Source organism: Argiope bruennichi, chromosome 6 (assembly GCF_947563725.1).
Source record: "Argiope bruennichi chromosome 6, qqArgBrue1.1, whole genome shotgun sequence".
NCBI lineage: Eukaryota > Metazoa > Arthropoda > Arachnida > Araneae > Araneidae > Argiope > Argiope bruennichi.
Window position 1 is genome coordinate 72,784,586 of NC_079156.1, and position 27,012 is coordinate 72,811,597.

Below are 27,012 nucleotides of genomic sequence, written 5' to 3' on the forward strand. Positions count from 1 at the left end.
TCATTCTCCTGTAGCAAAATCGAATCTAGTTATGAAGTTTTGATTATCAGTATTTAAGGAAAATAACAATTTCATTATTTTAATTCATTCAATCTTGGGGAAACTCCAGGCACTAATTTTCGCATTTTCGAGATGGTCAGTGCAGTGGTCTAAAATAGCATATTTTTATAATATAGTAATTTTCATTGTTCTCGCAGTTTTAATCGCAAAAGAGGGGAATTTGTTATGTTTACAATATCAAATCTTAAATGAAATCCCCGTCTATTCGAAGATATGCTGCAAACTGACTGGCTTAACTTCGATGAATTAATAAAACGACCATTAAGTACAGCATAAAACAGACTATTAAGACCGTCTGATTCGGCTTATGTTCATAATCGTGGCGTCTATGGAAATAAAGATAATCCAGACCTCTATATAACTATCCGCCCTGTGTCGAAAATCTTTTATTGAGCCAAGTCCAGCATAGGAATTTTACTGACCTGGTTTCTAGTTGGTTAAAATATAAGGTCCAAAGCGCGCATAATGATAATTAGGAATCTTCTACAGGAACAAAGGCATGGTATCATCTTTTACTAAGAATGACTTTCAATACTTCCATTAAGCATTAAGACTTTCATTAAGCATTGTGTACTTTCTCGATACAAATTTATGTTAAGCTGCCTTTCTGTTTCTTACTTTTTTTCCTAAAGTATATTCTAAATTTTTCCTTATATGGAGAAGATAAGGAATCATATAAACATAAATATTGGAATGACATTATTCTTTTCCTTAGTTCTAACTTTAAATTTCTTTGCAAAGAGGACTGGTGAACTTGATCTTGAATTTTCTTATTTCGTTAAGGACTTTTTTCGCCTATGTTATTTTACATTTACATAGACTAATCTTTTTTTTTTAATTTTCTTTTAAGCCTCCAACACCGTGGAAATCCATATTAACCTCAATTCCTCTATGGGCATTAGTTATTTCCCACACTGGGCAATCATGGGGCTTTTACACGTTTTTCATCCAAATGCCCATGTACTTGTCCAATATACTGCATTTCGACCTCAATAAGGTAAGATTTTTTATCTATAAATTATAAAGGTAATGGAATTAATTAATACGACCAAAAAATACTTTTTTCTTCTATTAAATTGCTAATAGATTTAAGATTTACATGCGGTTTCTCTTCAAACACATCCGAGCCATCGCCAATCAGACAGCAAAATAATTTCTTTGGTAACCAATACATTAAATTTAAATCTAAGCGAAATTGCAATTACCGTACTCTACTTGTGGTTACTGTTGGAGCTGAAATCTAGTTTAGCCGGCCTCTTCACCTTATTAAGGATACCAACTTTTCCAAGTCGTCAATCGAGACGGCTGACTCGATTGACAATTCCGCGAAACAGCTATTGTCAATCACCTTGATTTTTGACTTTGGCGACTTTTCATTTTGGCGATATTTAATTCATCTCGACGCAATGAAAGCACACACTAAATTAGATTTCAACCAAAGTTAAAAGAAAAATTGATCCATCACATTAAAACCAAATTCGAGACAAATCCGAAATATTTTTACTCTTCTGGACGCATTCAAATGCCAATATTGTCTCGATTTCTCAAAGATGTTTGAGAGATGTATGAGCGACTGGTAAACGTTATACAATTGCTGAACCTTATTGAACTGATATGGCGCAAACATTTGGAAAGTCAGGTATTTTTACATTATCTGACTTTGGTTATAAATTATTAAATTCATTAAAATAATTACCTTTTTTTTCAAAATTACAATCTGGTAAGCTCTAACCTTGGCGAGCAATTCAATATTGCAGCTGAAGGAAGAGGTATTTTGCTATGAAAAATTGAATTTTCAAAATCCTTTGCACAGCACACATCTAAGATTGCATTAATTAATTTTGGGAAAATGTAGCATTAGAATTTTTCATGTTCTGTTTTGTGAAGGTAGCTAAATCTCTTTGTTTTTATGACAATAAAAATAGAGGCTAGAAAAAAGAAAAAAGAAAATTTTCTTTGAAACTCTTAATAATAAAGTTCTTTTTGCAGTATATGCGGCAAAATAACTGCAACAAATGAGCATGCAGTGCAATACCGTGAAGTTTGCAATGAGGACAGAATTTAAAAACTTGTGGGATAAAAGAACAAAATTTCAAAAAATTGGTATAAAACAAATTCATTGAAATAGATGTAAAGATAATAATTCAAAAACTCTTTCAAGTCAAGTCAAAAAGAATCACACATTTAAAAGGAGCTTTCATTTTCTCCATATGGCTTTGGTTGGAGTGGAGAAAAACTTAAATACATCTTGATGTTCTTTTCGCGATGTTTATTTGTTGTATAAGTATGCTCATATCGTGGAATCCAATTATAATCGATATTAGTAAAAAAAAAAAATAATTAAATAAATAATGGATATAGTAAACATATTATTATATTTAAAATCTTATTAACTATAGGAACGCATCAATTGCATTGGAATTTACTGTGCCATGATCTGATTAAAATGTAACTATTTACTTTGCTTTCAGAAAGCTCGCTTTTTACTTATAAATATATATAAATTTATCTGATTTTCAGTTTTTCCTTTTTTTAATAAATTTACATTGACAATTTATTTTTGATTTCTAACTAAAAGGGATCTTTCATTAAACTTTGCAGAATGGAGTATTGTCTGCCTTACCGAATCTAATGCTTTCTCTCATGTCCATAATTGTTAGCATTTTTGCTGATAAACTCCGACAAAGTGGTAAACTCAAAATAACAGTTATTCGGAAAATTTTTAATACCATCGGTAAGTATTCTCATGAAAAATCAGTTTATTTTAAATGTTAAATCAAATTTTTTTTTCTTTCTGAAAAATTGGGAATTGAATGTGAAATTCAATTTTCAGTTCCTTTTTAAACAAAATCAGGGGGAAAAAAGAAATTCTAAAATTTATGCCCAAAAAATAGAAAATGTGTAAAATCTAAATATCTTAGTTAATACGAAGTCTCATAGAATAAGAAAAGGAAGTGATTACGAAGAAAATATTTATGTAGAAAAAATAACAATAGAAACTTTAAAAATAACATTTTTTATTAGTATGCCAAAATTACCAATTTTTTATCAAAACTCTGAAACCGAGATACGATCGTAAAAGCTTGAGACATTGATGGAAATACTCTCACTAATTTGTAAATCTTGACATATTTTAAATTTCTAGCATTTTTTTATAAATTTTAAATTTCTTTCTCATGATATTGGTTGAAGTTTAATTTCCTTAAAGAATTGTTTTAATGTCTCACGTTGTTAAATTTTCTTTCATTAATTTCTAGATTTTTTATTAGAAATTACTAGCCCCGTTTTAATACCTTAAAAATGCTTGTTTCAAAAAACTTTTTATTTTTCATTTGTAATATACAGGATTATAAATAAAATAAATCTACTCAGATAAATGTAGAGACTATTAGAACATTAGAAATTGTCAGTAGTTAGGGCCGTAGATTCTTTGTCAACATATCATTAATTTTTTAAAAAAACGTTCTTTACTGGTCAAATAGTTTTATCATAACTGAAGTAATGGTTAGCTGTACTGCGAGAATAACGACGCTTGAAAAGTTTATAAAAAGGATCTATGCCGAAAAATGGATTGAAAAATTAATATTAAATTTGAAGAGACTGGGGAGATGGATGTGATTCCAGGAGGGAGTCGGAAACGGACTTCAAATGAAAATGTGGAAGAAATTGCCATTTCTGTGGTTATCAATATTCTCCGGTAAGTTCTCTAGTGATGTCACGTAATTTGTCTCTACCTTGGTCTACTAAATAAAAGGCTCTATAATCTGTTTTAAATTGGCATCCATAAGCAAAGCATCTACATACTGCAAAGTTTGCACCCTCAAAGCATAGAACAATGCATTTCTTTTAGGGTTTTTAATCTTAATTGTCTTTACAATATATGCTCTTGAAACATTTTGTGATCAGAAGCGGCTCAGTCTACTCTAGAAGGAGCAATGAATATTCAATTACACGTTACTACATTCTGAATACATTACTGCATGATGTAATTTTATTGCTTATTTCATTCTTGGTCCCTTTTTCTTTGAGGAAAACGCTCCTGATTGAACATCATTTAGACACTCGAGATTTGATAGGTTAGCTCCAATTTAGCCAATATATTCTATCTACATTATATTGTCACATAGATACTTTAGTGTGGAACACAATGACACACACAAAAAGTAGAGCTAAACCAATTTATTAACTCAACCCTGAACTGAGAACACAGTGACTGACAAATCTTCTGTTTTTATACTAGCAGGGAAAGTTCCAGAATACTTTTTTGGTGACAGTAAGAAAAGTCCAGAACACTTGTCTGGTAAACTAAAGAAAAGTCCAGAACACTTGTCTGGTAAACTAAAGAAATGTCCAGAATTTTCTGGAACATGAAATAAAGGAACATAAAACCAGGTAATTAACTATTTACACAAACTGTGAATCGTATTGTCTCTAGCGGGACTCGAACTTACAATCTCTTGATTATGAGATCACTGCTATGACCATTCGGCCATGGAGAGTCGATTGCCTCTTTTCAATGCAGCAATATGATGAAAATTAACACAAATTAATTCATATTGGTGGAAGCAAATAATAAAATCAGGAGAAGAACACTAATATTTTTTGTTTCATTCTTCTAGTTTTTATTTATTTGTTTGTTTATTGCATTGTAATTTATACCATAGAAAACTTTCTGTGTATTAAAGTATACAAACTTGCATATTTTAGTCTTTGTCTATTACAGGGTTCGTAGGACCAGCCTTGTGTTTACTTGCTGTTTCATTCAGTGGCTGCAGACCTACATTAATAGTTGCATTGCTCTCGCTTGGAATGGGTCTAAACGGATTTGCCTACTCAGGTTTCATCGTTACTCATGTAGATATGAGTCCAGATTTTGCAGGCAAGTCTTATAAGGACATACATGACATTTTTTTTTATTCTTTACCTATCTTTACATTTAAAAAAATTTCTGTATCATGTAATAAATTAATTAACATTAAATAAAATTAAAGATCCATTTTTGGAACACTTTATTATAATTTAAATTTATTTCAGTATTTGATCTTTTCCATGTAACTATTTGTTTTCATGATTTAAAATGTTGCTTCTCAATTCAATTATAGTTTGTGGTATTTTTTCTTTAAGTTTCAAAATATAAAACAAACAAAAATTCAGAAATATAAAATATTAATTCCACTTACTATTGTAGAAAGAGAAAACACAGTATTATCTAAATCAGTTTTAAACATAAATTTTAACACCATTTTTACTTAATCCTTTTATTAGTGTATTATAAAGAAAATAATTTTTCTATCAAATGTCTGGGAATCAAACCAAAAATAGCAAAAGCGTGACAATGGGCAGAAATACTGTAAATAAACTGAAATTGTAGTCATATTTGTTACATTTTCTGATTCTCTATATGATGAATATTTAAAATTCTTTTATTTCTTTTGATATGCATTGTAACATCATATCTATTATATCTCTTAATAATTTTTGTGTCACATACTTTTGCAATTTTTGCTTTTACCTCCAAAGTTTTGAGAAAGCATTTCTTTTTAATACAGATAAAAAGGATACTTTTAAAAATTTTCTATTTATTATTGTTATATAAATATTTGTACTTAGTTTTTTACTTATAAGTGGTTCAAAAAGGGCGTAAAATACTTAATCGTTATTTAAAAATCCACCACGGTCACTCTAAAATGTCATACACAAACCACTACATCAAATAGCATAGCTATCTTTAACTCTCTGATGCCTGAAGGTAGCCAAAATTATATGGGGAATTCTGCAAACAAATGGCTAGGTAAAAGGAGCTCGACCATCCGTTTTCAGCACATTTATCCAAAGAAAGGGAAGGGAAAGCCCACATAGAGTTAGATAGACAATACATTTCTTGGTTAAGCTTCAACAGGTGTTATTCTATTTTCAGCTGAAGAAAGTGGGCACGTGAATGGAGAATACAAAGCGAATATTCTTAAGAAATAGGCTCTTTTATTATACAAGACTTCTGTTATAACAAAAGTAGTTTGCTAATATATTCCTGTTATTTTCTTTAGTAAATAAATTTCTCAGAAATTTAAATTAATTTACTGCATTCTTAAACTTTAATACATCTCATTCAAATCAATGAAAAATTTAATAAATAAAAATATATAATATTTCAAAATGCATCAAATATAAATTCAAGACGTAGTTATTTCTGTTATCATTTGAAAATATCTCTCTGGAGAAAGAAATTCATCACTGTCAAGTATGGATAATTTTAATCATATGGACTATTTTTAAAAGTAGATATTTCTCCTCCCCCCCCCCAAAAAAAAAAAACTTTCTTGATGATTACTCGCTTTATATCCCGCAGCCCCTCCCCAGTTAGTGGGGTGGGGGGTGTATCTATGAAAGGGGTAAGACACTTCCAGCAATGGCTCAGATGATCACTTTTCGACGATTCTATCTCATTAAGGGGAGAGACGTGGAAGGATGAGCGCATTTCCGGAATTCTTCATTATTCTTTGACCTTGATTTTTCCTTATTAGATATTTTTTGTTCAATTTTTTTCACATTTATGTGAGTGTTCTGTTTCCGTTTCTGACCGTATTATTTAAATTCAGCTCGTGAGTTATCCGAGTTTATTTTATTGTTAAATGTAAACATCTCATCCTTTCATCTTTCCTCTCACCGCTATTTTGGCGAATGAAACCCATCCTAACACGTGTGCAAAAGGGCGGATTATTTTAGAATCCTTTGTCAAACAATACGTGTGGTTCAAACCTCCCATCTAATTTGCTTACCCTTTCTTTACTATCTTTTAAATATAGTAGAAAAGAAATCCTTTTATTAGTAAATAAGCGTAAATAAAACAGTGAGAGTGGTAGATAACTTGTTTACATATTTTAAACAATTATATAAAATTTTATTGTGAAGAAGATTATCTTTTATTGATATTCTGGTTTAACATTAATAAATATTCTAATTTATACACAAAATATATATTTAATATTCTTCTAGAATAAAAAATATTCTTGCTTGCCTTAGTAATGTTTCCATTCTCAGAATAATTTTTTAATTCTTTTTTAATGCTCTCAATTTAATTAATTTTTATGGAAAAATATAAGCGTTAAAATAAAATTATAAAAACGTGAAATTCTGATAAAAATGTTTTATATAAATTGGGATATAATTTCATTTATAATATATTTCAAATTTCAAAGATTATCTAAGAACTTCTTTCTTATGGTTACAATTGTGTAATTTTTAAATTAATTTATTTAAAAATTATTCGCAGAATTTCTTAGTTTATTTTTATAACATTTCCTGATTTTTTATATAAGAAAAGATAATTTCCTATTTTTCATTACGCTAATGAATCAATATTTAAAATTTTTCTTTTTATCTTTTAATTTTCATTATATTTCACAGTTTATGGTTACAAATATTATAAAATCTAAAAGTTAATATTTCTCAGATTAATTTTTAGGTGACGTCCCTCTATAAAATAATTTCTTAGTTAAACTGATATATTAATTAATAATTAAGATCTCTAAAATTGTAAAAGTATTCTCATGTAAACGGAAACCAATTATTGTACAAAAATTGAAAACTCAAGTACATGAGGAAATGAATGAAAAATCTGAAAAATCGATTGAAAATTCTTTCTTTACAAACTTGAATCATGCGAAGTTAAATAGAAGCTGTTCATGAATTTAACACTTATGAAACGATATGCACTTTATGAAACGAAAACTAAAATTGTTTTAAATTTCTTTTATTTTATTTAGATATTTGGAAAGACTGTTCCAAATTTATGTTTGAGATTATAATTTTCATTTTACTGTGGCTGCATATTGATGTAAACAGAATGTATTGTTGAATTAAGTATTTACTATTACTTAATTTTTAAATTTGCATTGCCTTGCGCTTTGTGACTCTCCCTTATTTCCTCTGTGCGGACAACATCAATTTTTTGATGCTACTCATCTTGACTCGTGCTCTGCACTCGTGTTTTTAAACTGTACAATTCAGAAATATTGGAAGGGTAGAGATTTAATGGCGTCATAGATGGTTTTCTGGGCAATTGAAATGAATAAATAAATAACTTTTAAATCGCACAATTTACAAAATTCTGTTAAAATTAAGGCAAAATTACTCAAAACCGTTTAAATAATTAACAATCAAAATAATTAATTAATAATAATAAAAGAAGTGATTTTTCAAATGATAATCATATTATTTTTATAAACAAATCACTTTCTTTAAACTTTTCATTAAAGTTTCGCTTTAATTTGAGTTATTTATCCTTATTACTTATTATATTGATTGTGACTTTAAAAGTGGATAATGTAATGTTAATTTAATTTTAAGTAAATCAATTAACAGGCATGCTCTTATACAAAATCCAAACTATTTGATAAAATTAACATACTGCTCTGCAGTAATGAAACTAATTACTAATTTTGTTGATTCTCTTTATGCCGTATTGAAGCCGAGTTCTCCATTCTCATGCTCACCTTTGAGCATGCGCCAGCCATTCAGTCCAAGTAGAAAGCAAAAATAATTAAATAAAACTATTTTATTTTTATGCCTGCACAATTAAGCTGGGGGAAAAAGAATTAGTAACAAAATTTTGGTTAAAATCTGTATGAAAACTTGTTGTTTTGAAATCTGAAGATGAATATTTTGCAGTTATCCTAATGACAATGCAATACCTTTCTGATAACTATTTTTATTATTTTTCCATAATACAATAAAATAAATAATGATTTTTTTAATACAGTGTAACTTTTTAAGAACTAAAATTTATGCTCCGTTAAAATTTAAATTACCTTCACGAATTCAAATTTTATGGGAAACATGTCTTTTCTTTATTCAGAAGGATAAAAAAATTTACTTAGTTTTGAATTAATAAACTTTAATCTCAAGAGCTAAATATCCTAGGATAACACGTCCACTTGTTATAATCATTTCTCGATCCATATAATAACGTGAAGTACATCTAACATACAAAAATGTCACAAAAATGTTTGACAAAAAAATGTCAAAAGTATTTTAACTTTTAAATTAATTGATATTTTCCCTTAATTATAGATTCATATATGAAAAACTCTGTAATTTGATGTATGAATCAGACATTGTAATCGAAGGGGGTCGATAATTTATGCTTGTAAGATTTTTCTGTGGTTTTCCACAAAAAGAAATATTTTAATTTTATAATATTTCACAGGTACTTTGTATGGGATAACTAATTTCTTCTCCAATTTCACTGGCTTTCTTGTACCAGCTTACGTTGGGTGGATTATGCAAGATGGGGTAAGTTTTTTCTTTCTAAAAAAATTTCTTTAACTATCTTTTGACTGAAATCAAATTATGTTCATGCAGTTCATAGCAAATTCAATTCGTTAATTTCATTTTAGAATTTATTGCAAATCCTGAAGGATATGAATAAATGAGAAGCCACAGTTCAATTTTAGATGAAGTTCGGTCAGATATTATGATAGTACGCGCAGTGGTAAGACTTGACTACAGCTTCATCTTGACTATAATTAAGACTTGACTGTAGTTATAGGTGCTTCTTCACCTCTTCGAGAATGCCAAGTAGCGAAAGTCAAAATCAAAATGGCTGACAATAACTAGAACAGTATTGTTTATCTAAATAGCCATCTTTATTGTCGACTTGTAATTGTTAGCATAGTTAGGGGATCCTAAACTAGATTTTAACAGATACTTAATTATGGATTAAAACAAAGGTGTGCCGACGTTCTGGCCAGGAGCGTCTTCCCTGTGATCTGGATGTCCTGGTTCGGGCATAGTTGTTCTTTACCCTGTATTCTATCTGTGAGATGCGTGAAAGAGCCCTCCTGTAAAAAAGGATTGCGCAAGCGAGAGTGTGAGTGTCATCATCATATGCGATAGAAGTCAGACTTCTGCTCTCGGGTGCTCAGGGACCTTTACTCTCAGAAGCTACTGCACAAACTCGGTTTAAATCGCTGACCTCGTCAGCGGGCTTGTCTATGATAAGCGCCATAAGTAACAACAAAACTGTTACTAGTATATAGTTGATTTGCCATCCAAATAAATCTTAATCTTTATCATTCATAAAATTACAATAAAATGTCTCATCACTACTAAAATGATTCAAATATTTTTATGATGCCAAACTCGACAAAAATTTAAAAAAAACTATTAAAAACCATCTTGACATGGAATTAAAAAAATTAAAAATGTGTGTGTGCGTGCGCGTGTGCGCGTGCGTGTGCGTGTGTGTCCAACGCAACTAACATACTTGACATGCTTGAATTTGTACATGAAAGAATAAAACTAGGGTAGTTTTTGGATTCAAAGGAATTAATTTATTGTAAAAGAAATATCATTGTTAGAAAGAATTAGCTTTAAAATAAGTGACTGATACTGTAATGACTTTCTATCATTACAACTATCAGTCTGGTAATTTCTTTTCTCTTGAAAAATACTTCCGTTTTATGTGTCAGTTAATCAGTGTAGATAGCATAAACTTTAAAAAAAATTATTTTTCTTTTTAGCAAACGGTGAAAAACTGGGCAATAGTCTTCATCACCGCTTCTGTTGTTCTGAGTGTTACAGCCATAGTTTACGATGCATTTTGCTCTGCTGAACTTCAACCGTGGGGAGTCACCGAAAAAAAAGATGAAACAACTTCAAAAAAGGAAGACGTGCCCTTGGAAGAGGACCCTTATGCGTGTTCTTCGAAACTGTAGGAATAATTGACTTCCTCAACTTCAAAGGAGCCTCTCATAGAGCAGACTTTTGCCAAAATGAACAAACGATGAACTTTTCATTTGTTCAATCAAAGTATTACAAGCAGAATATCAACAATTACAAATATTACAAGTAGAATTTGCAGAGTAACAGTAAATGCGTCCCCCTAAATGCTCAAAAAATTTCAACTGATGCTGCTTTTTTATTAGAGGAGAGTATGGATAGTTAATCAAATTGTTATTCGGCACTATACAACATGAACATGCAAATATAATCATTTTTACGCGCTATAAAAAAGAATATATGGATCTGAAGTAAGTAAATTATAAAATATTTCCTTACATTTATTATTTGTGTTTCTCGGAGAAATCCATGTTTCCGAAGTCAATAAAATGCGTTGTAAAGTAAATTTTGAGAAAGTTGCATCTTATAATTTAAAATAAGAATATCATTGGTTGCTCTGGAAATACTGAGCATTTGCTGCAATTACATGGAAGACACAAAAAACAGACTTTTATAGATGTGTTATTTTTTTCATCTTTTGTATTTTATAAAATATATGTTCACGCTGTCATGTAGACAATTCAAATTAATTTTTAGTATTTATGAATTTTTATGAGTTGTATTAAATATTTTTAATGGAAGGTCATCTGTGTCTTTGTGTTTCATATTACTTTCACTTATACAGAATATCAAAAATATTCTACTCGACCTCACGATTTTGATGAGTTTCCATATTTTTGATTAATAATTTGAAATTTGATATGATATATTTAAATATGTATCAAATTTTCGATAAAATCCGACTAAAGGAAATCAGTTATTCTTATTTAATTAACTCTTTCTTATTTATTGTTTCCCTATGGCGTGCGACTAATAACACACAGGCTCATTTATTGGAGCATACTCAAAAAGCTTCTAGGTTACCACTCCTGTTAGTTTGAAACTCAATAAACAAAACACGATATTGAAAACACGATAACTCAAAAAGTCTTTGAGGTAGATAAAATTTGGTATAGTCTTTATTTTTTCACAAATTTGAAGATATCTATCAAATATTTAAAAAACTCCAGTCTCGGAAGATGTGTCTTTTCGATTGTTTGAATATAATTTAATATGATAACTATAAAACGAAGAGAAAGGAAAAGTTAAAATTTAGTACACAGATTTAACATCTAATGTACAAATAAGTATCAAATTGGGAATAAAATCCGTCAAAAGGTTGATCGTCTATCGCTGTGTACTTGCACAAGCGTGCAAACGCTATAATTCAAATACACAATGATTTAAATGTGTAAAATTTGTAATATCATTTTATGACTATAATTGTAATTCTGTGTTTAATTTCGGTTTCAAGCGTTCGGGAAAAAGTACATCCACAACACACATCCGGTTTTCTGCTAGTACATTAATGCATCATAGCGATTAATAGCCAGAACATAATCGCCAATATCGCATGAAAATAGGCTCTATCGTACTGTTGTTTGCCAAAGGAATGATATTAACAATACAAAAGTCCATTATTACAGAGCATACGAAAAAGCTTCAGAGACACCATTCCAGCTCGTTTTCCTTATATTACGAAAGGCAAAACGCGGTAAATAGGGTCAATGCGCACTGCGAACTTGCTATGACCTTCAAGATTTTCTCTTTCTTTCACAATCATCTTCGCAACGTTCAGAGAATGCATATTCTTTTTGGTAAAAACGAAAAGAATCGTTATATTGTCTAAGTATATGAGAAGGTCGGATGATGGAAATTCCATATGGTCACAATTATATCTGTATGCTTGTCTATCTATTTGTCTGTGAAAGCAACAAATCAAGACAATATTAAATGAATGGAATTTAGTATCCAGACATTCCAAAATTGTATTTTTTTTTTTTCAAATTTTAGATTAAATCCCTAAACGGGAGTCTGTCTGTCTGAGTATGCATGCGACTATGATAACTCAATGTCGCAATGATCTCATGGAGAAATTTGCCATGTATGAATTTAGATATCTGAGTCAAAAGTTGGGCAAAATCTGTCAATAGATTGACTGTTCCTTCATGTATATTTAAATGCGATATATCCAAAATGCTGCAAGTTAAACAACCAAATTCTATTATTTGATCTTTATATTAAAAGTGCAAAATCTATAAGTACTTTAAAAAAAATATCTTAACGGATACAATTATCTGTCAGTCTGTTTGTCTATCGATGCGTTTATAAGTGTAATGACTAAAAATGTAATAAACTAAATAAGTAAAATTTTGTTTGTGATTTTGATGCCCAAATTTTAGATTTGTATCAATATTTGACACGATTAATTGCTACTAAGAAGTTCAAAATGCATATTCGGTTATCAACACTATATGACAAAATTAAATATAAAACATTACATATTGTGGAAGTACAGTAGTAAAGTTGAAAGAAAAACGCTATTGACTCTCTGTTGTTCTTTCAGTTTTACAAAATATTTTCTAAATGTGATATTACCCCAGCAGTCGAACAGATTTTCACGTATATTCATCCATATTACAATCTGAAGTTCAATTATTTCCAAAATAATTTTTATATGATTACTATTGGTTTCTTTTTACGGGGAAGAAAGCTCTTGTAATCCTTAGAACCATTTGTTTTTCGTGTGTATCTGTGCTCATATTTTATGTTAGAAAATTAATATTTAAAATAAAATGCAGAGAAAGCTATTCTACAATAACTACTCTTCGTTTCAAACAAAATAGAGCACTCAAAAAAATATTCTACTCTGAAGAGTTTCCATTTTTGGATGATGAAGTATTACTAAGATTCACTCACGTTCATTATTTCTAATGTTGTTAGATGTAGATATTTTCAAAAAATTTAAGTCATTTCTTCAAAAGTTTTTTTTAAGTTCAGCGTATTATCTGAATTTTGCAGTCTGTTTTTTCAGGAGAAGGTATTTTAAATTTGGTTTTAAAACTGTGGAAATGAATCTAATCAGTTTATCTACAGGTGTAGTGAAATTTGCAATAATACTACCAATAGTTTTTCCTCAAAATCTGTTGAGCGAATGAATTGATGATTCTATATACTTTCATTAATTTAACTGTTTGAACGTGTGCTGTTCTAGTTTTTCTTCCTTATTTCTTCTCTTTATAAAAAAAAACCCTTATGATCAGTAGATGAAAGATATTGATTTCATTTAAATTGAAAAAGCTATTATTCCTACCAATTGAGGGTTTCAAGTGTCCCTTTCTAAGAGTTATTTTAATAATCATATCTATAGGTCAAAAATTCTGTAGTAAACAAGAGCAACAATTGAGAAGAGTCACCGCTATGATGATGTAGTTGGTCGTAAAAAATTTTTCATTGTATTAGAATTGTGTAATGATACGCGATATGAAAAAGTCTTCAAATAATAGTCTTCAATCAGTTTTTATTTTTAGTTACCTAAATAAAATTTTACAGTTTTTAAAATGGATTCGCAAGGCATATCATTCATTTTCAAAGTCTTATTTTTATTCATAAGAGAATAAATTATATTTCGCAATGAAAACGCGTTTTTCATTTGACACTTTGGAGATTGTTTTACAACTGCATGTTATCAGCCACTGTCTGTCTTTTTCTGATTATTTTCTCTTTTTCCATCTCAAAAATTCTTTCTCATCGAAAATGCCCCATAAGAGAAACGTAAAATTTTGTATTCTTATAAATCTACTGTTTTGAAGTCTAGTAGCTATACAAAAAAAAACAACTCACGTAAAATTTTTGTTACTAAGTTCGTAAAATTTTTTCGAAATTTCGATGCATTTCGCAACTTTTGCAAATTCCAACCATAAGATTTCAATTGATAAAAACTTCTTGAGAAGATTTAACGCATGATCTGCAAGATGAAATCCTGCATTAAATTGTTATTTTTCTAACCTTCTGCCTTGAAAAATTACTGCTTACATTGTTGCAGCAACTCCAGCAAAATAGTTCCCGAGTTCAAAGGATTAAATACTTTTTATTCATCATGGATTCTCATACAGTAATCTAATTAATATGCAGCATTAATATATATATATATATATATATATATATATATATATATATATATATATATATATATATATATATATATATATATATATATATATCAGAATAAATTCATAAACGTACAAAAAGATGAAATACAAATGCAGAATCCTACACAATGTTGTTGCATAGACTACAATATGTTGTCCGATGAACTTTCTGGTAGCAACACCAAGTCACAAGACGCCAAATATATGTAGTGACGAACGTCTGATGACGAGCGCCATCTGCTGGCCAACAGGTGTTGATGCTTGTTGGACGGAGTACAGATCAGATGGGTCTGAACGACGTGTGAGATCAGACGGGTCTCTGAACGAAAGACGCGACGTAGTTCTGAACGAGAGCTGTGAGACTATGAATGCAGCTGACGAAACGACGAATATTGCCATGCAATGACTGCGATATTAACATGTGAATTAATCCTGCGACGTATTCGACAAAATCTGTTTAATGTTCATTTCTTTATGTTAATGTAAATGTCCGTCCTAAATGTAATTAATGTGCGTGATTCGAAAATAGTAGTGATTCCTGAATCATATATATATATATATATATATATATATATATATATATATATATATATATATATATATATATATATATATATATATATATATATATATATGTAGCTGTAAAATATCATCATCAGTCAATAATCTGAAGCAAAGAACACAGCTCAGAAAAAATTTTAAAGCGGTAGGTGCATATCCATAACACATTCCCGCTCTTAAGAGATCTACGCATATGTGGACTCTTCAATTCATATTATAGATTGGTAAAAAAAAAAAAAAAAAATTCCATGGCTAGTGACAAGATTTTTTTTGTGATCACATGGCTTCCAATTCAGGCTAACAATTGCTCCTGTTTAAATCGGAATTAATGCAAAATGTTAAATTAAACTAAAAAATAAGAACTATCGGGGGAGGGGGAATTAGAATTGCTAATTTGAGTGCTTAATAATTGGTTTAATTCATTTTCCTTAAAAAAAATATTATTTTTAATAAAATATTGTTTTTCTTCTCGGATCTTCATCAACTACTTTGTAAAGTTTCCCGAAACATATTATCTTAGATTTTTTCTCACTAATTATTTTTTGCATAGTCCCAAATGGTACACATTATATTTGACCTATAAAAAGTAAACTGAATAAGTTTATTTAAGAATTTTTAATAAAATGATTCAAATTTAAATGGTTTCCTTAATTATATATTTGAAATAATATCAAACTGAAAAGCATGCCGCAAATTATTTAGAAATTTCATTTGGATTCTAGTAAAGTAACTGAATAATCCGGATCTGTGACTCTGCGCTCCAAATTAAGAGAATGTCCCAAATCTATCTCGAATTTTAATAATGCATTTTTATTACACACTTTTCACAAAAGCAAGTTATGAATATAAAAAAACTGTTTATATTAATAAAAAATAACGTAACGAATATAAAAAGAACGTAAACGATTATAAAAAAAATTTAAACTTCTAAATAAATTACATTTTTTACAAACTTGCAACTGCATTTAGATTATGGGCTCCATAATTTAATAGCAAAATACAAGGAAAATTTCAACCTCCACTGACAAGATTTATGTTTCTATTTTTTTATCCGGTAAAAATAGAAAAGGTTATTTAATGTATGCATATAGTAATTGGAAATAGAAAATTATTAAAAAATAATAAATTGATCAATCCTCAGTTTTCGTGGATTAACTTTATTTAGAAAAGGCTTATTTAGTTTCTATGAATCACGCTAAATAGCCAAATGCCGACTTAAGCCAGTTTAAAATTTTAATAAACCTGTGGAAGTGGTCTTCCTAAAACTTTCACGCATACTCTCTAATAAAAGTGCCCCCTTCTTCTTCTGCAAAAACTTAAGGACTTTAGATAAAGCAGAGAACGCCTTGCATGGCATTGGAGTGCAATAGTTATAAAATATTAACCTTAGGGCGGAATTCTGCATTTTTACTAAATATACCATATGATTCTTGGAAAGTTTTTTGACAATTAATTCATGGCATGCGATTAACAGTATTCAAAAATATTTTTAATGAGACCAAATTTGTGTTTTTGACGCATTTTATTCAACCGATTGGAGCCAAAATAAGACAAAGAACAATTATAGTTACAAGATCACGTACCAAATTTCATTGATTTAAATCACTGAGTTTTTAAAATATCACATTTACGTGCTTGTGAAATTACCGACTGACATACATTCAGCCCTTTGACATATTTAATTCCAAATTTAATGCAATTCTATATTTTTTCAATGTTAAATCTGTTTTCTAAATTTTATCCATCCAGCTTTTTACATTTTGTAGTTTTCGTGTTAACTCACATTTCAACAAAAGGGCAGACTGACTTTCTCTGAATGGATTTCGTTCAAAATTTAATAAATATCTACAAATTTAGTTTAAAAACCGCACACCAAATTTGACCAATCTAGTTCAAAGAATTTTTGTGTCATCTTTGTCCCAGACAAAGAGACATAATGCAAAATATGTGCTTTTCGGACTTGGGTAAAAGAAGCGGAAGTCCGTTAAAAGTTCGAGTTCGAATTTTTTGACAATTACAATATTTTCCCTATACTTCATACAGAAGAAAGTAAACAGAAAGAGCTCTACTATCTTCAGGTAAAAATTAAGAAGCTGTAATAATGTGCTAAGTTAAATTACTGTCAATAACTTTTCTCATGGAAGAAAGAATCAGTGTTCACTTGTCTTCCAGAATCGTCGTTAAGTTTCGATCTCTATGTTTATTTTTATTAGTGTAGCTATTAAATTCAAGAAACATATTGTACTGTTGCACTTTATAACTTATAGTACTCTTCAATAATATGTGGTGATTTTTTTTCAAAATATTTATGTGTTTCGTATGATAACAAGAAATTTCAAAAATTTAGCTACGAAGAAATAATGTCATCGTTTTGATATGTGCTTTTATTCCTTCAAAAGCTAATAATTTTTTTTAATTCTTTTGTGCATTGAATCATATGTATTTTAGTAATTGTTTCAGATTTTGGAGCTTTTAAATTTTTGGAAGCATTTTGGGAAGTTTTTGTTATTTTAGAATTCTTTATTTTTTCTTTCGAATTAGTTCAAATAAAAGAATAAATAAATTATCTTTATAAAAATTATGTAAATTGTCATTTTATGCTTACATACGCCGAAATAAAATTCTATGAAAATAAATTTACTGAGAAAATGGCCAAAATACCTCCCCTTGCGATATTGGTTTTAAAAAAAAGATTTGTTTAAAAAATATATTCTGCGAATTTTTAAATTTGAAACTATAAATTAAAAGCAAGCACAATTTAAAAAAATAAATAACTTTAAAAATACAAGAGAATAGATTCAACGAACTGCCATGCGATTTCGGTTTTCTTTATCACTACCATAACTTCGCAACTGTAAGTCGAAATCCAAATGACAAGAATTAATAAGACCAAAATGTTTGGTCCAAGTGCTGAAGGGAACTTTAAACTGTGACTGTGTGAATAATAACTGCGCTATTTTGACTCACCCTGGGCAAACGGACAATATATAAATTGTAGTCTATTTCATTATCATATAAATCATTTTCCTAGAGAATATTTAACATAATGAACCTGCAACAGTAGAGAATAACAATTCTCTCAAACAGCTGTCAAAAGAGGTATAATGTCAATACTTTTCTCAAATACCAGTGAAAAAAAGACATTAGATGTAATATATAAAGATTGAGATGGTCATACATAGAACATACGATTTGTACATTTCACTTGTTTAAAGTCCTCGTGGCAAAATAGGGAGCCAATCTCGTTTTTTTTTATGCTGTACTATATAATGATGAATCAATAATACATTAGTATAAATAATACATTAGCCATAGACTAAAGTTATTGTCAAATATGATCGATCAAATTTTTTGTGTATTGAATCTGATTTAAAATTATATCCCCTTTTTCTTTTATATTTGTAAATATCCATATCACAAATCACAGCCAAATTTTATTACACAGTCTAATTTTATTCTGTAAAATGCGAGCACCGATCTATATTTTTATTAAAAGAAAATGTGGAGTGAAATAAATACCTTAGCTCAAAAGGATGGTGCAAATTTTGAAGATCAAGATTATTAGAGTGACTATGAAAAATTAATCTTGCACCTCAGAAGAAAAGAAAACCGACTATATTATAGAAATAAAATTAGAAGTGCGACTTCCTGGCGATATAAGAAGTGTAGGAATCTTTGCACCTGCCAGATAGCTCTGCAAAGTACCATACATTTCAATACAATTAGGTATACTTTAAGTTTTACTTTGAATTTTTTTATGTTGTGGCCATTTTTGATATTTTAAGATGAATTACAATTCTATCTGAATTATGATGATGATAATGAATGGTATAAAAGAACATGATTTATAAATTAAATACGCTTCTCAGATTAAAAAAAATTAATTACTTTATACACAACTTTTCATCTTTAAATCGTACCAGAAGGCATTAGACCTTTTAATTAATATTCATAACCTCAATCAACCTAATCGAACATCAATAATTACGAACTTATTCCAGATTATCTCATGAAAAATAAACCACTTCTTGGATGCCGCCCACGTAACCCATATTAATCACATGGAGGAATTATTACATGCACAGGACATATCTTAAGCTCTCTCTATTTTGTATTTAAATACTTTTCTTCCTATATATATTCATAAAGAAGTTATAACTATTTGTAATGAAGACAACAATTTTGAGTTATCCTACTCATTTATGTTGGTCTGAACTAAACATTGCACGTGTTTCAAAGTGCTTCGACTTATAAATTGTTTTCTAAAGATAGCTATTTTATTTTATTTACTCCCACTACAATTATATCGATTGAATGTTGCTTAATGTTGACTTTTCTAGTGTAAAAATATGTTTTGAAAGTTATTACATAAAATATTTCGCAACTCCTAGAAGGCAATAAAAATAATTGATTCATTTTATCATTTTACTACATGATTTTTGTTTTTATAAAAATCTTATAATCTATCCTATGGCGATTCCTTCCTAAAATTCTTTTAACATGTTATATCATTTCTTTTTTTTATTATTATTATTATTTTCTCATGTACGAAGATAAAAGGCCAAAAAAATTGTAATGGTCGAAAAAAAAACATTTTAAAAATTATCTTGCACATCTATGAACTTTATACTTCATAAATGGGAGATGTCCAAACGAAATTTACAATGTGGTCTTTACTTCATTATTGTATATCAATATCAAATGATGAAAAATTTTCAATAACAAAAAGCTTTTATGTCAGTTCGTGTGCATGTACATTCCATAACTCTAAAATGTATCATGTGATGTGGATAAAATTTGAGGTATACTCTAGAATTGTAAATGGAGTATCGATTTTTTGACGATACACTTCATAATTCTGATTATTTGAGTGCTCGAAAATGAAACAAACTAGTAACTAAATTCTGGTGCATTACCATTACCTTAAAATTATCTTTACCAATTTCGGATTTTAGATCAAACTGGTCAGAATAAAGAAGCTTTGATTTAAAATATACTTTATATTATCTCCACAATATTACTCTATATTATCTCCAGCGCTAAATACAAACCCACCATATTAAGAATAAATAAAAGAAGACGAATCAAGCCAAAAATATTATCATGCTACGATATTTCTGATTAGACATTCAAATCAACTTTAATTGTTTTTCTTTCTAAAGCAATCTATTTAATTTTCAAACAAATAAAGTTATGTCCGGAGAAATATTAAAAAGGCAAGTCTCATGTCTTACACAGTCATTTCTTTCAAAAAAAATCAAAATCACCCTCTACTACAAAATCAGATAGCACTGCTGAAAAAACACCAATAATTTTTCTGACTTATTGATATCAGTTTTACGATAACATTAAAAATACATCACCCTTCATTTAATTGTTAGATTTATTTACTTAAAACAATGCATCAAAAACTTTCATATTTTCTTTACTTCGTTTCGAAATTTCAAAAAAATTCACACTTCTAAGAACTTTACATTTAATAGCAGATTGAATTTAATACCGAAAAAATATTTACAAGAGATGACTTTCAATTCCAGACACGTTTACTTCCTTTTTACTGCCCGTTTTATAATATAAATAACGGCACTTGACGCCATTTCTGAGATTCTTCTTTTATCTCTGCTACATAAAGAGTACACGCCATATATTTGTCTATTAACTAATCTTTGTTTTATTTCTAGAAAAGCTGCTCGCGAGCCTGTTGCTTTTTATCAGTACCTTGGACGTTAGTCAGATAAGCAACATACAAAAGAATGAATTTCAATTTTACAATGATTTAATTAGAGTAAAAACCGTGGTACTTACTGTTCTCTCTTATTTTTGCTCCGTGTTTACATTTCTATTGTTTATGATTTTTCGCTTTATCAATGTGATATGATTATGAATATCAGTTTGATACTACTCTACATTCAGACTTTGATATTTTTTTCACTTGATTGAAACCATGAAAACATTTTTTAGATAATAGATTCTAAAAGAAAAAAAAACGGAATCCAAATTTCTAGAATTGCCTTTCAAATATATGAAAATGGATGACTAAGAGAATTTGTGTTTAGATATTTAAAGGCTATAAAGTGATTAAGTAGAGTCTATGAATTAATATTCTTTCAAATCTTGTTCAAAAAAAATATGAGGTCGTAAATGTCAGGTTAGTTATTGTAAAAAAAAATTGATTATCTGCTTTTGGAAAATAGTTAACAATTAGGATGAACAACCAAGACTGTGGATACAAAACATCAAATGTTACCGGCTTAAAAAATAGAGGTAAGAATTTCTTGTATAATTGTTTGTTAAATAAAATTAAATTTTACAAAAAATGAAAAATCAGCAACTAAACTTTGAATATTTCTTCATCTGCAACGGGAAAAACTAATGGCTTAGAAAGGTTTTTTACATCAAATGTTGCTCATAGCTGAGGATTTAAATGACTAATTTTTCCATTCTTTTTGTAACTTTAATCTTTCATTATTGTTTTATTAATGTATTTACCGCATAAGCGATTTGCTGTATGGCATCATTCGATATATTAGAGTAATTTTCGTTTCGCCTTTTTCTCTTATATTGATACATTTTTTATGTATTCTCTTTTTTTAAAGTTTTTTTTCTATATCATGTTTTTAAATTCTATTCCCATGTTTTTTTTCTAATAAATAGATTATTATAAATATAAAATCTGTTTTGTTATGAAACATTCAACTATTTCTTGAAATAGAATAAAGTCAGGTAAGCATTAAATTTGTTTCTATAGTTAGCAGATATTTCATAATAAAGTTCTACAAATAACAAATCCAAAATAAAATAAGAAGCTAATTTCCTACATTAAATGATTTTCATTATTAAATTGTTTCTTTTTTCCATAATAGCACTATGTTTATTCAATATTATAACTGCGCTAAGTTTATTTAATATAATTGAATTTCTTACATTAAATACAAGCTATTTCTGAAACTGATGATATTAATTGAAATATAAAATATGCTTGCTCTATGTGGTTTAATCAGTTATTTCATAAAATAATGGCCTACAAATAACAAACCAGAAATGATATAAGAATCCAGTTCTCTGTATTCAGTTAATTACTTTCCAGAATTAGATTAAGTAAAGTAATTTTTGTCACTAAGTTAACTGGTTAAGATTCTTGTTAAACTACAAAACATTAAAAATATTTAACGGATATTAACGATGAATTCTTAGAGTAATTTCAACAAAAAAAGTAACGAAAGAAATATATTTTTAATTGTTACCAAATCAATCAAATCAATTAATTTTTACCAATAGTTCCTTGCTTATCTTAGAAGAAGACGATTTCGCGTTTATTTTTCAATCTTACTATGTCTCTTGCATTAATTTAGAGAAAACTATTTATTGAAAAAAAAACACTCATTATTTTACTAAACACTATCACTGATTTTACTCCTCATGACCTCATAAAGCCAGTCCCTATTATGAAAAATTAGAGTTGCATATTTTAATGCTGACATAATAAATCTCAAATGATCTTAATTCAATATTATAATTTTTAAATGCATATTTGAAATTTTCTTTGAATTTACGACTTTTCTTTCATTTAATGGAAAATCTTGTTTTCCTTAAAGTAAACAGAAGTCCTGAAATTTGGCCATACGATTAGTTAAATAAAAATATTGTAGCAAGCAAAAAAAACAAAAAAAAGTTCCTGTATTGTTATTTTTCTTATTTGTAAATAAATTATCCCGGATAAAAATCAACTTAATTGGCAAAAGCCAACTTCAGAAGAATTCTTTTTCCTAAATATACCAGACATGGAATAAGTACATCTTATTTTAGGATTAGAATATGTTAGATGTTATTTCAGTATATATGTCAGCTTAACATAATACACCGCTCACAAACATTAAAAAATATTTTAAAATAAATTTAAAGTGATGAAAAAAGCATTTAATTTTTTTTATTTAAACTAAAATATCAGAAATATAAATGAGATATAAAACCAACTTTTATATCATTGGTGAAAGTGAGAAAAGCTGAAAATACTAGGTACTCGAAAATACTAGCACACGTCCTGCAATTCCCCTCCGCTGCACACTATTTGTTATGCCCCTGCAACAAAATGTCGAAATGCGAGTTTAGAAAGGTATAGGATGTTTTGAATATGTTGAAATACAGATGGCAGTGGCAACAGAACAACCCAAAGCATGATTAATAGATTGCGCAATCGCTTTCTCGAGATCGTTACAGAACGAAAATGACAAGAGGAGAATCTGTCAAGCAGAAGCAATTCGTTACTATCCTTTCTTTATAAAAAGAAATAATAGAAATATAACAAAACTGCAGGAGCAGTTTCTTGCTGTCATTGAGCATCCTGACTATACGAAATGGATTTCCTTATGTGGGATTTCATGTTCTATAGCCAATGATATGAATTTTGTTACATATTCTTGTTTAATCAAAAAGAGTTATTTTTTTCTTTTTTTATCGCTATACATTCATTTTCAAATAGTCTCAAATAATTTTGTGAGCAGTACAGTTTCTTTGAATGTCAATTAATTTTTCTCAGCTGTAGATCTCATTATCATTAAAGTGAATGGTAAAACTGTTGTTCAAATAAATATCACCGACTGCCTTGCATTTAAATCCAACCAACATTATAGAGGTTTATTGCAGTTCGTTGGCCACCAGCCGGGGCCTTCAGCTGCATTCATTTTTTCTCAGTAGCAATATAGCTCTGATTTTGGTAATTTATATAACAACTAGTGATAGATTTTTTAGCAACATGATAGCTATTAGTACAGATCTCGTAATATGAAATGCAATCAAATAACAAGGACAATATATCTGAAATTATCTTACCTCTAAATTTTAGTGTCGCACCAGCACTAGAATGTTTGATCCTCGACGATATTTTATTGTCCTCTAGTCACATTATGTAGAATCAGGTCTCGAATACGAGACCAGAAATAATTACGACTCCGTGGTAAAGTCCTAAAATGTAATGTGAATTAAAAAACCAACACTTACATATGTTCACTTTACATATGTTCTCTTTGCCGTATATATATATATATATATATATATATATATATATATATATATATACGGCAAAGATAATTATTTTCTACAAAAGCTACGAAAAGCTAAAAGTTATTTCACTAATGAGCATAATTTTTACTAATCTTGTGATGTTCATATTATCAAATATTTTTTCAACAACTAAATAATGCAGTTTTAAAAATAATTATTAACTACTGCATTTCACAATATTATTTATCATTTTGTTTTCCCTACATTTTTTTAAAGTAATTGCTAAATTCTGGGTATACTTTGGAAGAAGACAGTTATGGTTTTTGCTATTTTCACATTTTTCTCAGTTAATAAATGAAATTTCAGTTAAACTAAGGCAATAACTTTTCATTTAACTCTTCTGATATTCCAGTAGAATTTAAAATATCGGTGAAAATATCTATATTAATAGTCACAGGAAAGGAATTGAAATTAAGAAAAATAAAAGGTTTATGACAAATTAAGAATTTTGATAAGACGTCATTCGTGGAAAATTCAATAAATCTTCCATAAAGTCTTGAGCAAACAAATTTTGCAAAATATTTTGGCACCAAAAATTTACATACATTTTTTAAAAAGAAAATAAATAATATTTTACGGTCTCCACTGTATACTCACTATCCATTTTAAAAGGTGTTCATTACTTGTCATAATATTATCGAAATAATTGCATAAACTTTCGAAAATGGACCCAAAAAAATATAAAACAGTTTTGACTAGTTTAGTGACTAAGTAACTGATTTTTGAATCTTTTTTTTTTCATTTTCAATACTCCAGTTAAATAGTTAACAACCTTAGTTTTTCAGTTTCTGTTTAAAACAAGTGAAGAACTATTTGATGGTTTTTGATTTCTTGTCTAATAACGTTTCATCAGTTGAAATTATATTTAATAAATTATTTATGAAATTCATTCAAACTTTTAAACTTGATGAAGATAAAGAGATTACTTTTTTCAGCATGTAATCAGTTATTTTAATGTATACCTCCTTGCAAAAAAAAATTAATAAACCGATATTGGCAAATTTCTAATAAATTTAACAAATATATATATATATATATATATGAAATTAAATTAAATTAAATTTTTAGAAAAATAATTCCCGAAATGCCAAACAAAAATCTTCAAAATTTAGTTAATTGTTACAATGATATATTAAATAGAATTGCACAAAAATCTTGACGCCAAGTTCGCAAAACATTCACTAAACAGCCACCATCTTGACAGTGAAAAAAAAAAACCTGAACTTGGACAAAAAAAGCATTTAATTTTCGTTTATTAAGGTTGTAACTGAAGTTAAGTAAACTGTCTTTTGAAGGCGAGTTACAAGTTGGTGAAAATAATTAATTCTTAAGTCTAGCGGTTAAAAATTTTAGGAAGTTAGCAAGCTACAATATATAAAAAAAAAAAAAAAAAAAAAAAAAAAAAACATCTCAAGTTTTAGATTTCGACAAATAAAAGACCCAACACTCTTGTTAAATGTGGAACAAAATCACGTGTGGTCAGGAAACGCAATTGCCACGTGACTGCTAGGTCACCGCAGCTTCTCCATTAGCACCTTTCTTTTAGCATGCGTGTGGGGAGAATTCGAGCGTGGGAGCGTGTTTTGGCTTATATGTAATTTCGAGCTTTAAAAATGTGCATTTCAAAGCGAGTTTCTTTTTTTTTGGGGGGGGGGGACAGAATTTTAATTGGAATTCTGATTAATTGAAAGTTCAGCGAGATTTCGAGGTTTTTCTTCAATAATGTTGAAAATAATATTGCACAAAAATGATTTTTACACCATTTTAAAGCCTCCCCACCCCTTAAAAAACATTTTTTAAAGACAGCAGTTTAATTCTTGAGCAAATTTTACTAAATATTGATAATTTTTTTAACAAATTTCTTATAATTTTTACCAATAATTTTAATTATTGCAACAAAATTCAAACCATTTTCGTGATTCCATTTAATTGCGAGATTTTCTTCTATTATTGAGAGCTAAAGAAAATTTTATTTCATATTTACTTGATTTATATGAGAGATAAAAAAGAGAAACTTCAAAGACGGCATAGAGTCAGATAGTTGCATTTCTAATGGCACTTTAATATAATGGAACTTAACTCCATTAGCAATGTTCATATAAACATTCACAATAAACACTAACTTTATTTGAGGTAACTTACAATAATGTAACTTTATGTTTATCACAATTTGATGCTTAAAAATACATTGTCGAAGGAACTACGATAAATTATGCATCAAATATTTAAATGAAATTAAAAAAAGCTGATATTTCCTATAAATCGGAAGAAAAAGTAAAAATTTGTTACTAATAAATGCTAATAAATTTTATAAATACCTTGTAAAAACTATTAATTTACATGCAATGCTGAAAACTTTTATTCTTTTAAATTGAATAAATTATTTTTTTAATAAAAAAATCATAAATTTATTAAATAATAATAAATTATTATAATTAGAAAACATATTTTATGTAGGCCTAATTTTTATTTTTATTCTATTAATTTATAGTCCTCATTTTTATTTATTTAATTTATATTTCATTATCCATACTTAAAAATGCCTTTGAAACAAAATTTTAGAATTTTCTTTAAATATTAA

The 27,012-nt window shown here is 28.4% G+C and overlaps 1 protein-coding gene across 1 annotated transcript in view; it reads left to right on the plus strand.

The window, feature by feature from the left end:
• The window catches only part of LOC129971778 (uncharacterized), an 85,487-nt gene that overhangs the window by 39,681 nt on the left and 18,794 nt on the right, over positions 1 to 27,012 (plus strand). Inside the window, exons 17-22 of the mRNA XM_056085755.1 lie at positions 911 to 1,057; positions 2,662 to 2,794; positions 4,784 to 4,939; positions 9,266 to 9,351; positions 10,581 to 10,771; positions 21,053 to 21,096. Coding sequence (XP_055941730.1) covers positions 911 to 1,057; positions 2,662 to 2,794; positions 4,784 to 4,939; positions 9,266 to 9,351; positions 10,581 to 10,771; positions 21,053 to 21,096 — 757 coding nt within the window. The remainder of the gene's footprint in view (positions 1 to 910; positions 1,058 to 2,661; positions 2,795 to 4,783; positions 4,940 to 9,265; positions 9,352 to 10,580; positions 10,772 to 21,052; positions 21,097 to 27,012) is intronic.